Genomic DNA, 15,455 nt, shown 5'->3' on the forward strand with positions numbered 1-15,455 from the left:
AAATTTTGTTGTATTAACAATTTTCCTCTGAAAATCAAATGTTCCTCTTTAAAAAATGATAAAAGGATTTTTAGGGGATTTTTTGGGTATTTTTAATGGAGAATTTTAACCACTTTCCGTCAGGATCTCTCTGTCATCTTTTCTAGTTGCAGTTGGTATTTTATCAGACCAGACACAGTGAGAAGACAAAATTAATACAAGGTAACGATGTGATTAACAATTTTCCTCTGAAAATCAAATGTTCCTCTTTAAAAAATGATAAAAGGATTTTTAGGGGATTTTTTGGGTATTTTTAATGGAGAATTTTAACCACTTTCCGTCAGGATCTCTCTGTCATCTTTTCTAGTTGCAGTTGGTATTTTATCAGACCAGACACAGTGAGAAGACAAAATTAATACAAGGTAACGATGTGTAGTAAAGTCCTAAACCATCCAAAAATACAGCAGTTGCTGTTCTAGGAGGTCTGGTGTTGGGGCAGATGTGGGTCTACTGTGACTCAGAGCTGACCTGGGCTAAGGAAAGCGAAGAAGATTCTGTGAAGTGGCAAACCTGGTCTGTTTTCTCAGTAACGGTTTGTTTTACACCTGCAAAGTCTTTCAACTTGCATGAAATTACACAGCAGATTCCCAAAGTAATTTAGGAAATTGTCTCCCCTCTTTTATCTGGAGCCACTGCACAGTGGGCACATTCTTCCCATTCCATAACTAGGTTAAGAGATTCAGGTATCAGCTCTGCCTCAGTACGATGGAAAAGCACATGTCCTTTGCAACTGGCTGGGCTGCCACTGAACTCCTTGCTCACCTCTTCCCCCCAGCAGTTTTGTCAAAACAAAACCCAGAAACAGATCTCATTCACAGTTGGAAAAGGAGGGCAGGTTGCACCTATATGGTAAGGCGAGAAGCAAGGGCTAGCAAAAGCCCCAGCACCCATCCCAGCTCCCTTCTGCCCTCTCCCATCACTTGCAATGCTCCTGACCAAGCTGTGGAGCTCATAGAAGGCAGCCCAAGCTCTGTTTGTTCACAGAGTCAGGTAGCTCTTACATTGGGGGCTTCCCTTTTGGGAGGATTCTTTGGCCATCTTGCCTGACATTGGCTATGTGACCGGGTCTGGCATGTGGCACCCAGCATATCCTCACTGCAGGGAGATGTGACGTGAGGGACCAGGCATCAGGTTTCCTCAAGCATGGACTCAGGCTTGAACTGTGTGTGCAGTGCAGACCTAACTGGTGGCCTGGGATCCTGTAGAGTCCAACAGTCACAAAAGCTGGGGTAGGAAAACCCTGCCATGTGAATGCACTACCATGAAGACAATACATCATGTATTACTGTGAGAGGAAGTACTGAAGAAGAGGGGAAAGAAAAGCCATGCTCAGCAATGATCTTGCACACCCACCCAAATACCATGTGTCATAGACAGTGCTAGATGGGACTGGAACGAGGCCTGCTTGGTCAGGATGCTTTAAACCTCACCACCCAAGAAAAATGGGTACCAGGGTTTAGTGCTAGCAATTGAGTGCTCTCAGAACAAGTATAAATGGAAACTCTTGGGAGAACCCCAATTCAAGGACATGCTTCTAGCTCAACAAACAAAGCTGGATGGCTTTGCTTCACATTGCTGAGGAGCCAAGTCCACGGGCAGGACACCTTTATGAATTGCTCAGTATAGTATCAAGCTCACTCCTCCACCACTCTAGATAACTACAGACCAAGATGACACTTTAACAAACAGCCACGAACTCTCTCCACTCACTACAAAAGTGATAATCTGCAGGCTTCCCATGACCTCATATGAAGCTGCATTGACTAATGTGCATTAGGCTGGCTCTGGGGAGTTGACAAGCACGGCTGACACAGTTATAATTCAGCCTGCCAAATGGAATGAAGAGTAACAAAGATTTAAAACTTTAATTAAAAATCTTGAAGCAAGTAAAATGCTGGAGAGAGTGGTAACTCCTTTGCAGGGTTGTCAGATGAGGATTTCTTTTGGTGGGGCACAGAGGTGCTGCAAGCAGGAAGGAGGGTGGAGATATGCTCAGATTTATCTGCAAACATATAACATATATTCTAAGATACTGAGGAATGGTTTTTATTAACTGCTCTCATGAAGGGAAAGATAGTGAAGGAATCTGAAGGCACTACCATTACACAACTATCTGATCTACAGTGTTGATGTTGTTGCACAACCCTGCATAAAACAGAAATAAGCACAACCAACATGAGATGCAAAAAGTCTTCTGGTTGTTCTTTTCTGGTATAAACTACTTCAGGCTGGGCAAAAGACAAGAACAAAGAGAAAACCAGACTTCTTCTCAGATGAATGTATTTGCATGTCATCTATCCCACTAAAACGATACTAAATGATGGTGACATGCATGTCCATCTTCAAGAACAAAGTATTCTCAAACAAAGCCGCCTTATGTGTTTACTATGCCATTAAAAAGCAATCCATATAGCCCCCTGAACCACGCAGCAGTATTACCAGTGAGTCATCCTGCCCCTCTTACAAAAGGTGAAGGAACTGTGCTTAGATGGCAATGATAAGGAAGGTGTAGCAATTTAGATACATATGTTGAGTTGATCCGAAGGCCTGTAGTTTATTTTACTAGGCTGAATAGTTAATTTTGATCTCTAGTACTGCATTTCTGTTGGGGCAGGCTTTCACTGCTATTGCAGAACAGGCAGTGATAAGTGCAGATGTGGCACATTCAAAGGCGTAGGACCACAGCCAACAGTGCTATGGAGCATGGCAAGGACCAGCCTCAGCTGGAAGCTGTTTGCTTCTCTTATCTCTGCAGGGCATAACACACACTGTTATTGTTCATAAACCTGGAATTAACCTGTTTGAATGTTCTTCTGAATATTCTTTCTTTGCTTCCCCTCATAATATCCCTTACCAAGAGTCTTTTGCAAGTAATCATGAACAAAAAGAACCCTCCAAGTGGTGGCTTAATCTGGAAGTCTAGTGGCACTACTCAGGCAAACAAAGGACTTTTGACCAACAAAATTATACTTTTTGGTTGCATATTGCTTTGCATATTTCTCTGAGGTGCTTCACATATTTAACATCTGTTTACTAACCTACACTTGCTTTCCCCTATAGACAAAGTCACTGTGTTTCAAAGAGAACAAGACTCAAATTTTGAAAAGCACAGAAAACTTTGAGCACTTTCACTGCCTGGCTGAAGGAAAGCCCAAGCACCAGTCTCCATATGTTGAATATGTGTTAGCTGCAAATGCCATGTGCTCCTGGAAGTCAGCTCCCAGAGGTGAATAAACTTGTAATAGAGAATTGAACCATTGGGATCATGTTTTCAAGGGAAAATGTGTTCCTGAAAGAGCATAGCCAGCAAATGTTTGAGCATGATGAAGAGTGAAGGTTATCCTAGCACTTTTTAGGCCTGTTGTGGTGTTCCAGACCATTCCAGCCTTATTCCTAAATAACAATCTAACTAGAATGACCGGTCATCATGATCCTATGTTACTGTCAGATGATAAAATAGCACAAGGAGTTCTTTGTTTACAAAGCATTATGCTGAGGCAATTACATGTGAAGTAAGTGTCCCAGTATTGCCTTTGCACACATTTTCTGTAGTTTAGAGCAGACATCTCTGAAAACATCTTCTGTCCTGCAGTGAATGAATACTGCATTCAAGCCTTCTTTCATGCCACAAGTCCCTGTATGCATTTGTGATTTTATGTCCAATCAGCCAGACTCCTTGGTGCTGCCCTAGTCAGGAACATTTTGTGTAACATGCACAATGACGGCCAAGCAGTTCCTCCATCCTGCCCTTTCCACCTGTGTGCTCTCCCATGCTGGCTGAAGAAACTTCATGTGCAATAGCTTGAGTCCTTTAATAACTTGCAACATCAAGACACATTAAAGATGTTCATCTCCATTCACCAGCAAGTCCTAACTGATTTCCTGAGCCAGGTTAGAGAACAGCTAAGATGAATCTATATAGTGACCTATTCATCATCTGCACTTAGGAACTTCCATGTATTTTACAGGAGGAATTTGTTTAAGGCATGTTCTTATCTAAGAGAATTCATAAAGCCTTAAGAGATGACACATTATATGTTTTTAAAAGCTCCCTGATTTTATATGAACACTTGAGATACGGTAATCTCTGAATTTATTCAGATTTGTAGCTCAGCATAAAGCTGTCTGGTTTTTGGGCAGCCCTTTTGATTTACCATCCTGTGGTGAAATCGCTGCAGGAATTTGGATATGGTCCAATTCTATTTGTTTAAAGTCCTGATCATGTGGCTTTGGCATTCCTAACATATCCAGCAATCATTTGCTTTTAATTACCGTTCATTTCAACCACACGAGTAATGAATGTGGCTACCACATCCAACTTACAGGCTGTGTAAACTCTTGAGCTGGGTGGAACTTTCTTCTATATAGAGGCTTAACTATAAATTTAACTCAAAATGTGAATCCTCTTAAATTATTTTAGGCAGGCCTTTATAAGTCTAAAATATAAATAAATAAAAAGGAAATGAAAAAAGCCTTAAATGAAAGATTCCACACAATACACCTGATTCACTTCACAAGCAATTTCCTGGCCACCCCAACCTCTTGGTATGACTGTAGAAACCTTAAAAAAACAAGTTGATTTAACGTTTCTATTTATTCATGGTGTCCAGTTTCCAAAGGAGTCTGTGACTTGTAGTTTTAAACTCAATTTAGCATTTAAACTCATTTTCAGCTGGGTCCCAGTGGAGCAACAATTAGAAAAGGAAAAGAGTTCAAAAGAGAAGGGTTATAACCTTTCAACGGTATGTTTGCCTGGACTTTTTTTTTAAAAAAAAGCACTTCTGTTACTATTCTTCCTACATTTGGCAAACACTAGGTCAGAGGGCTGGGTTGAGAAGCTGTTGGTGTAGAGGACTTCATAGTTAGGTACAAACCAACACTCAGGAATCTTTCATGGCAGCTGAGGCAAAGGTTGATTTTTTTAGGGGTATTGCTATTTTTATCATGCTGAAAGCCTAGTATCAGCAGGTCCAGCTTCTCTTGAGACAAAAGAAATCTCATGTCAAATCTAAGCAAGAGGAATCTACTAGAAAATATAAAGAGAAGTTGCACAACTGCACTGTTGTACACTTAAAACTTGTGTTACACCTGTACACTTTTTGCTGTTGAAGGCTCCAGCTGAGACTGGTGTCCCAGCAATCCAGATGCTCTATATACATATATATGCTATACACACATTGTCAGAGTCAAGCAGACCATGCAGGCAATGGCTGGAGGAGAAACAGAGGTAATGTAACTTGTCAGAAGCCATAACTGGCCAAACTGGGAGTCAAGCAGTAGCCTGCAAGTCAGGACCTGGGGCCCCCATTTATTAAGCTACAGCAGTTTCATCATGGAGAACTGGAATCTGTTTGTATTTTGATGTACTCAAGTTAACCTGTGTTTTCTATAGTACTGGTGTTTCTGTAGCCAGTAGTACTGTTACAAATGAGCATCCAGTGTCATAAATTCAGCCTCAATGATTCAGCCTCTGCCAAGACCTGGCTATCAAAAAAACCCTTTTGCTCTCCCCCAGTGCTTGTACGTATATGAAGTGGAAGCCTCCCCTGGGATCCACACTGCAGGCTCTTTCCAGCTGGAGCTCAATGGTCTGTCTGGACCGCAGGATAACAGTGTGCAGAGCAACTCAGGCAGGCAGGCTGAGCCTGCTCTCGTCTTCCACATAGATATGTCACTTGCGTCAGAATGGATGGGACCATGCCTGAAATATTGGACTTTGTGAACATAAATGAGAGTTTCAGTGCGTTCATTGTTTATGTAGCTAACCTGTCCCAAGAAACGGCTCTCTTATGCAAGTCTTGATCCCTGAAATTTGAGCATTATATTTTAGAGGCACTATATTTTAGAGGGAAAAATGGATGCGACAGTAGCAGAACAGACAGGCAGGAAAATCATTACCAGTGTGTCCTAAAATTACAGCAGAACTGGACAAAAATCTCAATTCTGTAAAGCTGGCTGATAGTACACCTAAACATTCTGACTGTAATGATATTACTACAAGGTGGAAGTATAGGCATTTACAATGTCATCTATCAGTCCATAATATGGCACCTAGGTGAGGTCATAAAAAATACTCAGCTACAGTGAATTAAATCAAGATTTTGCCTCTCTTTCACATAGTCAAAAAGAGAGCTACACTATTTTCTAGAACAGATACAACATATAGCTGGTGTTTGAGAATTTCTATCTACAGATACCTGCAAGGAAGAGATTTAGGAAAGAACCCTCACTCCCAAATAAGTAAAGTGAAATTCGATGTGCTTGTTTGAATTAATAGAAGAAAAGCAAAATTTTGATGAGAATCATGTCGTGGTTGATATGTTGATGCTGAAACTCTCTATTTCGGGAAGATTGGTTTACAAAAAAGCAACTAAATTTCTCCTTGGTCATGTGAAGAGAGCATTAAGAATTACATACAGAAACACAGTTGACTGTGGATTAAAATGATCCCTAGGGCAGGCTATACAGCAATTAAAGGCAGATCACATAAGGTCCTGAACTGTTGAAATCTGATGTTCACAGGAGGCAGACACAACCCAGTGCAGACCATTTTGAATGGAAAGCTAAGGCTTTTTCATCAAAACTCTCCCTTCCCATGTTGTATTTCCTGCTACTGCTGATAAGCTGCAGTTGATTTCTCAACTGTTTGCAACAAGTTGATTAAAAATGGTGGTAACCGATTAGCTAGAAGTGATGCTGTGGCAGTGCACTGCTGGAGCACACCGATGGCAGCAGCATCTGGTAATGTGGTTCCAATTGCTGCCTACCTTTGAAATGTCACCAGGAAAGATCTATAGACAGCCTTCCAGCTACAGGCCATCAGTGTCTACTCTTCCTGTTTGAGTTTTATTTAGCTTACTGTGGGTTGATCAGTTCCCGATGAAGCTGAGGGCACTTTGAGGCCCCTTTGAAAACTGAATTATCAAATGGAATTAGAGTCCCTTTCTAAATTCACCTGTTTTTCATTTCATTAATGCATGTGACTACATCTGGATCCATGACCTGCACAGACCATCTTTTTTTTTTTCCCCTTTGCGCTGCCCCTTCCATGTGTCTATCTTCCAATTTCCTCTTCTCGTCTTCAGGTTATGGATCACCCAACTTCCATATGCTGATACAATTTGATTTCCTCTCCCCTTTGCACACCTGCAGCTATACAAGCATCCACTGATGCCTGTTTCTCTTCTCCTTTCTCAGTCCTATATGAAACCTTCTTTTTGGCTGCTAGCCTACAGACAACGGTCCCAGTCAACCCCTCTCACCTCTGCCTACAAGTCTTTGATTCCATCTTCAAAGTGACCTTTATAGACCTTAGTTCACCAGACTACTTTTTGCATATTTGATGCAGTCACAATAACCATAGCAAAGTTACTGTTCTCACAAAGTAAGTTCTGTGATCTTCTGTTAGTTGGTTGCATCATCTGTCAGGTTGCAATTGACCACTTATATTAGAAGGACATCTACGTTTTAGGTTACACTAGTGCACGTACTCAGAAGAACTGAGTAATTTGGGCTTTGACATCAGTATCTTAAAAAGAGGGCATATATATACACACACATACCTTGGCATTTTGAAGAGGAGGTTGGTAACTAGAGGGCCGATAGTACCTCCTCTGAGTAGCATCAGTATGAATGTCTCCAAGGAACAGCTCTTCCACAAGGTGGTCTAAATTGTGGTGCAGGTATTGCTTCTCCACGCGGATCAGCTGGAGTTCGTGCATTGCAAAATTCAGAGCTTTGGTGCATTCACAGCCATTCTCTTCTCTCAGCAAATCATAGCTTACATCCTGCTCCCAGGGACTATCTTCTGGGATAAATCCAGGACACGTCTGGTTCACCAACTCACTTAATTTTTTGGCTACTGCTTCATTGTGGCATATGATCTGTATGTTGCGTAGCTGATAATCAGCTTCAGTACCCCCTCGGATGATCCAGGATGCTTGTCGAAGACGTATTTTGCCACGGATGACTAATGTGTAGATAGGGTTTGTGCAGCGATTGCCACCATAATAGAACTGATAGGCCTTAAATGTATTATTGTGGTAGAACCTGTAAGATCTTGTGATGAACTCTGGGCCTGCTCTTACTTCACAGCTGTGGGAAGAAAGAAAGTGTGGAAACAAGACTTTAGCAAGGTGGCACATCACGTGTGCTACATACAAAACCTACAAGGGTCCACAGAATACACCTTGGTACTAATGTCCCTCTGGCAAGAATGGGAGTAGATATGAACTAGCAATCTGTGGCCCGCCAATTAACCAACAATTCCCTCCACTGTTATTAATACACTGGCTCATGGTGATCATATCTAAAGGTTTTATCTTTGTAGGATTAAATACCTTGAATTATGTTTTGCTTTCTCTTTTTCTCTAAGGATCATCATATTACTCAATTCTTTGCTGATAAAAGTAGCAGCTTACTAAATATCTAATCCTCTCTTTTGCATGGTAGATTTAGCAAAAGGACTGACAAAATCAGAAAGTGAAATGCCATATGTCCATGGAACAGCACAAAGAACTGGATTCTAAGCTGCTGTAGAAGTTTCTCAATGGAGCTCCATGAACTCTGGTCTGCTGAGGACATGCAGGATCATGTTCTCAGCATTTCCACTCAAACGTTCAACAAGGGTGGCAGTTTATGCAAAACTCTGACCATTAATGCAAAACTTCTGCTTGGCTTGAATTTGGACAATGCAACATTCAGGTTTTATGGTTTTTCTGAAGGTGCAAATGGCAGTTCAATTCCACTTCCTGTTGAAAGCCCTTTTATGCCTTCAAACTTGTTCTCCTTGTCACATCTACACTTGGTTGGAAAAGATCTCTAAGATCATTGAGTCCAACCATTAACTCAGTACCATCATGTTCACCACTAAGCTACATCCCAAGTGCCACATCCACATGCCTTTTGAACCCTTCCAGAGATGGTGATTTCACCACTTCCTTGGGCAGCCTATTCCAGTGCCTGACCACCCTCACAGTGAAGAAATTTTTCCTAATAGCTAATCTAAATCTCCCCTCGTGCAACTTGAGAGAATTTCCTCTCATTCTGAAATGCACTCCTTTCTGTTGAAAAACCCCAGTCTTTCCTACTACAAGTCACTTCAAATGAGCATGTGAATATTGCCTGCTGAGACACAGAAAGCAAAACAGCTCTCTGAGTTACAAGTCATCATGTATAAAGAGTAATGCAACTAGTGAAATACAGCTTCTTAATTTCTTTTGCTAATAAAACCTATGCTAGACACATGCTCTGAAAACAAGGACCCATTCAATGGATCTAATGCATGTAGGCAAATATAGTACAATGTTATGTCTGAATAAGCATCCATTTTGGCAACTTGGTAGGCTCCTTCCTATTCAAAGAGAGATTTAAAGATATTTCACAGCATGCTGTTTAAAATCCAGACAATAAATTGATTCATCAAGACAGCTTTATAGCATGCTATTCTAATGTATATAATGCTGCTCCTTCTCCTTTCATGCAGAAACATATAAAGAGCATCTGGAATTTACAGCATCACCATATTAAAGAAAATATTTCCCCTGCTGCTTAAAGTGAGGATATTCATCCTTCCCTCTCTGCCTACTTCCCCCTTCTCTTCCCCACATATCACTCAAGCATCTTATTTTATCTTTCCTTACCCAGTAGAGACCCAGTGGCCCTCAATATTGGGAGGCATCTGCACAGTGATCCGAGCTCCATTGTGAAGGTGTTTCAGCATATGATGACACTGTGACTCCTTGAAAGCCCTCCATGCACTCTTCTCCAAGGACCGAGGGTGGGACCTGCTGTCCGGGTGGAGAAGAGCAGAACCTTCTCCCAGCCCTGCAAAAAAAAAGTGCAAATTATCTTGAGATCCAGCAGACAAGGGTTTCAACATGATAAAGCAGGTTGTGAACACCTTGTGTTGAATGACAGTTATTTGCATTGTTAGGTGTCTGGGAAAATAGCAGTTATATTTATTTTCTTATAAAAAAATAATATGGGAAACTCTTCCTTTCTGTCAGACCATGAATAGTCCACTACAGAAATTTGCTTTACAAAACACACTGGGGAAAAGAGCTTGAACCAAAGTGTTGTCTTTCCACACCCTGGAGATGTGGCTCTGAAACTGAATTTTATAGACACCTCTGTAATCTCTGGTCAGGACAATCAAAAACCTGGACCTTGAAACTTTTAGAAAGTTGCATCCAGATCCGGACATAAACTTTGTGGTTTCAGCCCACCTCTAATTTGAATGCTTCTATAATAAACTTGCAAATAAAGGCTACTCTTTAAAGTCAAGGGAAAACAGATATTAAAAGCAAAGCTTCTGCACACAGGAAGCCTCTGTGATGACTGAGGTGGTCAATTAAAGGCAGATTCTGCTATTTTTATTTTAAAGGAGAAAAGGAATTTCAAAAGCTAACTTTATCTCCAGTACACAGTAATTTTGGTTTCTAGTAATGTATACATGCAAAACCCACCAGCGTGCTCTCTACACAATATTAATTGAACAAAATGAATACATAGCTTCAAAAGGAATGTGTCTCTACTCATTTAGGCACAGTCTGCTCCTAGATATGTTGGAAAACATGGATCAGAAGAAAAGCACACATCTAGGGGTTAAAAGGTGACAAACATGAACCTTACATAATGTGTTGGAAACTGTATTACATTGCCAGAAGGAATTTAAGAACCAGAGGGCTAGAAAACAGATATGGGGTGGGGTGGAGGGGCTGGTAGAGTGGCTGGGAAGTTGGGGCAGCCATCTCAGGAAAGGGATGTCTTGCTGAAACATGCTCCCAGGGGCAGGGTCTGGGATTCATCCCCATCTTTTCTGGTGGCTTCTTAGCTGACCTGGCTCCACAACTGGGCTGCTGGGGATCACCAGTGTGTGATGCAACCCTACACCATGCTGAGCCACCTAACACAGGATCCTATGCTCTATGCCCCAGGTCCCATCTAACACTTAAGCACATGCTTGGGCAGTGTGCAGCACAGCTACAGAAATTACAAAGAAATCAGTATTATTTGGTTTTAGGTAGACACTGTTTTATACCTTTGTTATTTCCTATTGCAAAAAGACCCTAACAAAATGGTGTCAGTGATTCATTATGTTGGCTACATTTTAGATCTTCCAGAAGAAACTTGGGTAACACCTGGGAAAATGGCATTGCTAAAAATATAAATACATGCCAACCATTTATAAACAGCAATTCCTAAGCTAAACAGAACCAAGGACTTTCCCAGTAGACAGGGTAAAGAACGATCAGAAAGAACACAATAAATACCTGAATCTAAACAGTGCTCACCACCGAACGATCCCAAGATTTAATGAGATTAATGAACACAACCTCGAAAAGTCTTTACTGGAAAACCTGTTAGCTTTGTTGCAGGTTACAAACAATTCTTCTATGTAAATGAGAATTTATGGCCTTGCTTTCTAAAGGGTAATAAATACTACAGATGCTTTGATATTTGAGCACGCTGTCTGAGATGCCCTTACAGGAGCCCGATTTCAGGGCCGTCTAGAATTCAAGGCTTCTCAGGTATTTCTACATTGCTGGGCAGAGTCATTCATGTTAGCACCAAACATCTCCCATTCTGCAGCCAGAAATGGTATGCCCATGACAGGGTGATGCTCTACCTGAGCTAACCACATCTTTGGAGAGGCAGGATTTACTAGCTAGGGTTCGTGCTTCATATAGGCATCAGCACAGCCTCCTGGGCTGAAGCCAGCATCTCTGCTGTGCTATGCCATGTCTGTAGCACACCTCACCCAGAGCAGCACTTAACACTCTCAAAACCTTGGGCTTATTTGGTTTATCTGAAACCTTGTGGGTATGGGGGGGATATCGAGGGCCTTCACACCACCAGGAGAACAAGTTCAGCCAGGAACAGGTGAGTTTACCAGTACATGCGCTTTTGTTACAAATCCCAGCAAGTGACAGAGAGCTTGCCTTCTAACACCTGTCTCCATCTCTAAGCCTCCACAAACTCAAAAAGTCCACATTATTTCATCACCTCATTTCAAAATGGACTGAGCAATTCTCTCTATGGAGTCAGAACATCTTTTGGGTCAGAAGCAACAACTCCTGCAAGGTACCTGATAGAGACCGTAGCCATCAGTACTGACTTTCATCAAGGTGTCTTCTGCAGAAAAATTATCTCACACTGAAAAAGACTTTGAAAATTTACATTTCCTCCTCAAGTTGTTAAGCATTTACCATCCATCTGCCATCAAGACGAAGTTTTCAAAAGTTTTGAAAAGCATATTTATTATACCACTTGCTTTTAAGCAGTTGTATTTTGCCTAGCTCATGTCATATGATTCATGAATAGGGATGCACTTGGAAATGAATGATTTATTCATTGGAACATACTTGGGCATTTAATTTGTCCAAGTAAAAATCCTTCTGTGGGAGGGTACCATCTTGTATGTGCACATATCAAAGAAGAAAACACAGTAACCACATTAGACATTCCCAATTATTCCCTGAAGGAAATAATGAAAAGAAGGGTTTTTGAAAAGGAGTCAAAATTTATGTGGTATTCTACAGTGTCTTTTCTTTGATACAGTTCAAAAGCAATTGTGTCCTAGCTCTTCATGTCACATGTATATATCTCTGTCTTCAACTTGCCAATGATAACCTGAAACCAGGGAATGAAAGGGAGATTTACATCGATAGCCCCAGAGACCTGTACCTGAAAGGAGTCTATTTGTTTGGGACTCTATCCATCCAGCTGTGAAAAATGAAGGCAATAACAAGCTTAGGTAATCAAGACAGACATGAGAACATAATGAACACTGGCTGCAGAGACAGAGAGATGTAGAAAACACACACAATCACAGAATGGTTTGGGTTGCAAGAGACCTCAGAGATCATCCGGTTCCACCCCTCTGACCGTGGGTAGGAACACCTGAGGGACACTAGACCAGGTTGCTCAAAATCCCATCCAACCTGGCTTTGAACAGGGAAGAGGCATCCACACCTTTCTAGCTAATTTGTTCCAGGGCCTCATCATGCTCACAGCAAAGAATTTCTTCCTAACATCTAATCTAAACCTACCCTCTTTCAGTTTAAAGCCATTCCTCTTGTGCTGTCACTACATGTCCCCATAAAAAGTTCCTCTCCAGCTCTCTTGTAGGCCTCCTTTAGGTACTGAATGCTGCTATAAGATCTACGTGAAGCCTTCTCTGCTCCAGGCTGAACAACGCCAGGTTTCTCAGCCTGTCTTCATAGCAAAGGTGCTCCATACCACTGATCATCTTTGTGGACCTTCTCTGGACTTGCTCCAAGGGTTCATGTCCTTCTTACGTTGCGGAACCCAGAGCTGGACACAGTACTCCAGGTGGAGTCTCACCAAAGCAGAGTAGAGGGACAGAATCACCTCCCTTGACCTGCTGTCCATGCTTCTTTTGATGCAGCCCAGCATGTATTTGGCTTTCTGGGCTGCAAGTGCACATTGCTGAAACATATTGAGCTTCTCATCAACCAACACCAAGTCTATCTCCTCCTGATGCTGCTTAGCTCAATAATGCTAAGCAACTACACATAAATAGGACCCAAATATCAGAACATGAAATACAGTGTGAAATTAAGAGAGAGCAATAGGACCTTTATATATGCTTGCCTTGCCAGGGCAAAGAAATACTTAATTTAGCACAAAATTTGTCTTTACAAAGTAATTATTTCAACACTTCTGTAACTATTGGCATATGCCTGTAGATATAACTACCATACAAAGGAGATATAACTTCCCCTTTGTACCATCTGCAGATCAAACGTCAAGACCAGTGATATGCTTCCCACACAGAGCATTAAACCAAATACCATCTTCCTGTGTTTTATGTCACAGCAGGTGCTCAGAGGAAGTAGTGTCCCCCTGTTCCACCCTTGGCAGCACACAGAAGGTGTTCTGCAAAAGTGAGGTCCTGCAGGGATGATATTATTAGTTTTAAAAGATCCATCTGGCCATGTTAAATGGGACATTGCTGGAAGGCTCAAGGTTAAAACATGCATTGACAAAACTGGGAAAAGAATTTCATGACTCTTTAGAAGCCCACTTTGGAGCCTAGATGCAGTTGCAACATAGTTGGAGCCATTACTTTCATTCAAAGGGATCCAAGTCCGCTATTCTCTACAGCACTGACAGATGGCAGGTTTCAGTACTTCCATGACTGAGTATCTCAGACTCAACTGAGAGTATCTCAGACTTTCTCTCTGACTGACTAAATTTTTGTGTGTTATGATAGAATCTTACCCACTTCTTAAAAAAAATGAAACCAAAATCCACCCACCATGTTATTACTCAAATGTGTGACAAGCTTCAAACAAAAAAAAATAATCTTAGCATGAGACCAATAGCAATAACTTTGTGAAGTCTCTGGTTAGCTCTCACTTTAGCTAAACCACAACCAGGAATCATATGATTGTATTACCTACCCCATGGTGTCTGCCTTTACAAAGGAGCAAGTCCAAAAAGAAAAGGAAAATTCCAGAATCCATCAGAAATGGCAGGCAGAATAACAAAGCAAAACAAACATAAAACATCATTTTATGATGAGCTCACATCCAAATTCTCTTTCAAAATCAAGGCCTAGCAGTCCACATTACAGCTTTAGCATCAAACTAATTGAATATAGAATAGGACGTGCTACAGCTCACTGGGGATCCCTGCCCAGGCCCTCACAGATTGCACTTTACAGGAGCAGGATGCAACATCTCTCTGAGTGGGAAAGTAGAGGTCTGCACAGCTGCCACTCCAGTAAGATGTGGAAAGGAGCACACACCACACCAGACAGAGGGCTTGAGGCTCTCAGGTTCAGCTATAAACCTGTATCTGATGTGGGAACAACCATTCAAGATAAAAATAACTGTTAAGGGAAGATAGGTTCCTTTCAAGTTCTTCAAAGACTTCTGCACATAGCTGCGAGTAAAATACAACTCTTAAAAGGGTATTCTGTTGGCAGCCCATTACCCAAATGTGTTTCAAAAATGGTTACAACAGAGCTCTCTGCCAACATTTCTGCAAAAAAGCTGTGAGCTGCTAGAACAAATGTTTTGGTTTTCTGAAAAATAGTATGCAAATACCATACAATTGCAACACAGATAATGATAAGTAGAGTTGTGCTCGAGCACAAATAGTTATAACTTAATTCGTGCCTAAACACCCTGGCCAAATTCTGTTCACAGCTATGCCAGACTGCTAAAGTATAAGGGAAATAACCTTAAATCTGTTTAGATTTTATCAGTTTAATGAACACCTCCACCAGAATCTAAACCATGGCTTCAAACATGTCCAAGTGTAGTGCTTCAAACCAGTCTCAAAGCTACCAGGTGTTTAGCAGGTTCATCCTTTGCTAAATGGGAGAATAGATGTTACCTGAAAGTAGGATTCAAACCTGAATTAGACTGGGATGGCTCAGCAGG

At 41.4% G+C, this 15,455-nt stretch overlaps 1 protein-coding gene across 1 annotated transcript in view; it reads right to left on the minus strand.

Annotated features, from left to right (window-relative positions):
- Positions 1 to 9,859, minus strand: part of APCDD1 (adenomatosis polyposis coli down-regulated 1) — an 18,737-nt gene extending 8,878 nt beyond the window's left edge. Inside the window, exons 1-2 of the mRNA XM_009070955.1 lie at positions 9,681 to 9,859; positions 7,602 to 8,133 (exon numbers count right to left, since the gene is read on the minus strand). Of these exons, the coding sequence (XP_009069203.1) occupies positions 7,602 to 8,133; positions 9,681 to 9,760 (612 nt within the window). The 5' untranslated portion in view covers positions 9,761 to 9,859. The remainder of the gene's footprint in view (positions 1 to 7,601; positions 8,134 to 9,680) is intronic.
- Positions 9,860 to 15,455: the final 5,596 nt, after the last annotated feature.

The sequence above is a fragment of the Acanthisitta chloris genome, unplaced genomic scaffold (assembly GCF_000695815.1).
Source record: "Acanthisitta chloris isolate BGI_N310 unplaced genomic scaffold, ASM69581v1 scaffold14463, whole genome shotgun sequence".
NCBI lineage: Eukaryota > Metazoa > Chordata > Aves > Passeriformes > Acanthisittidae > Acanthisitta > Acanthisitta chloris.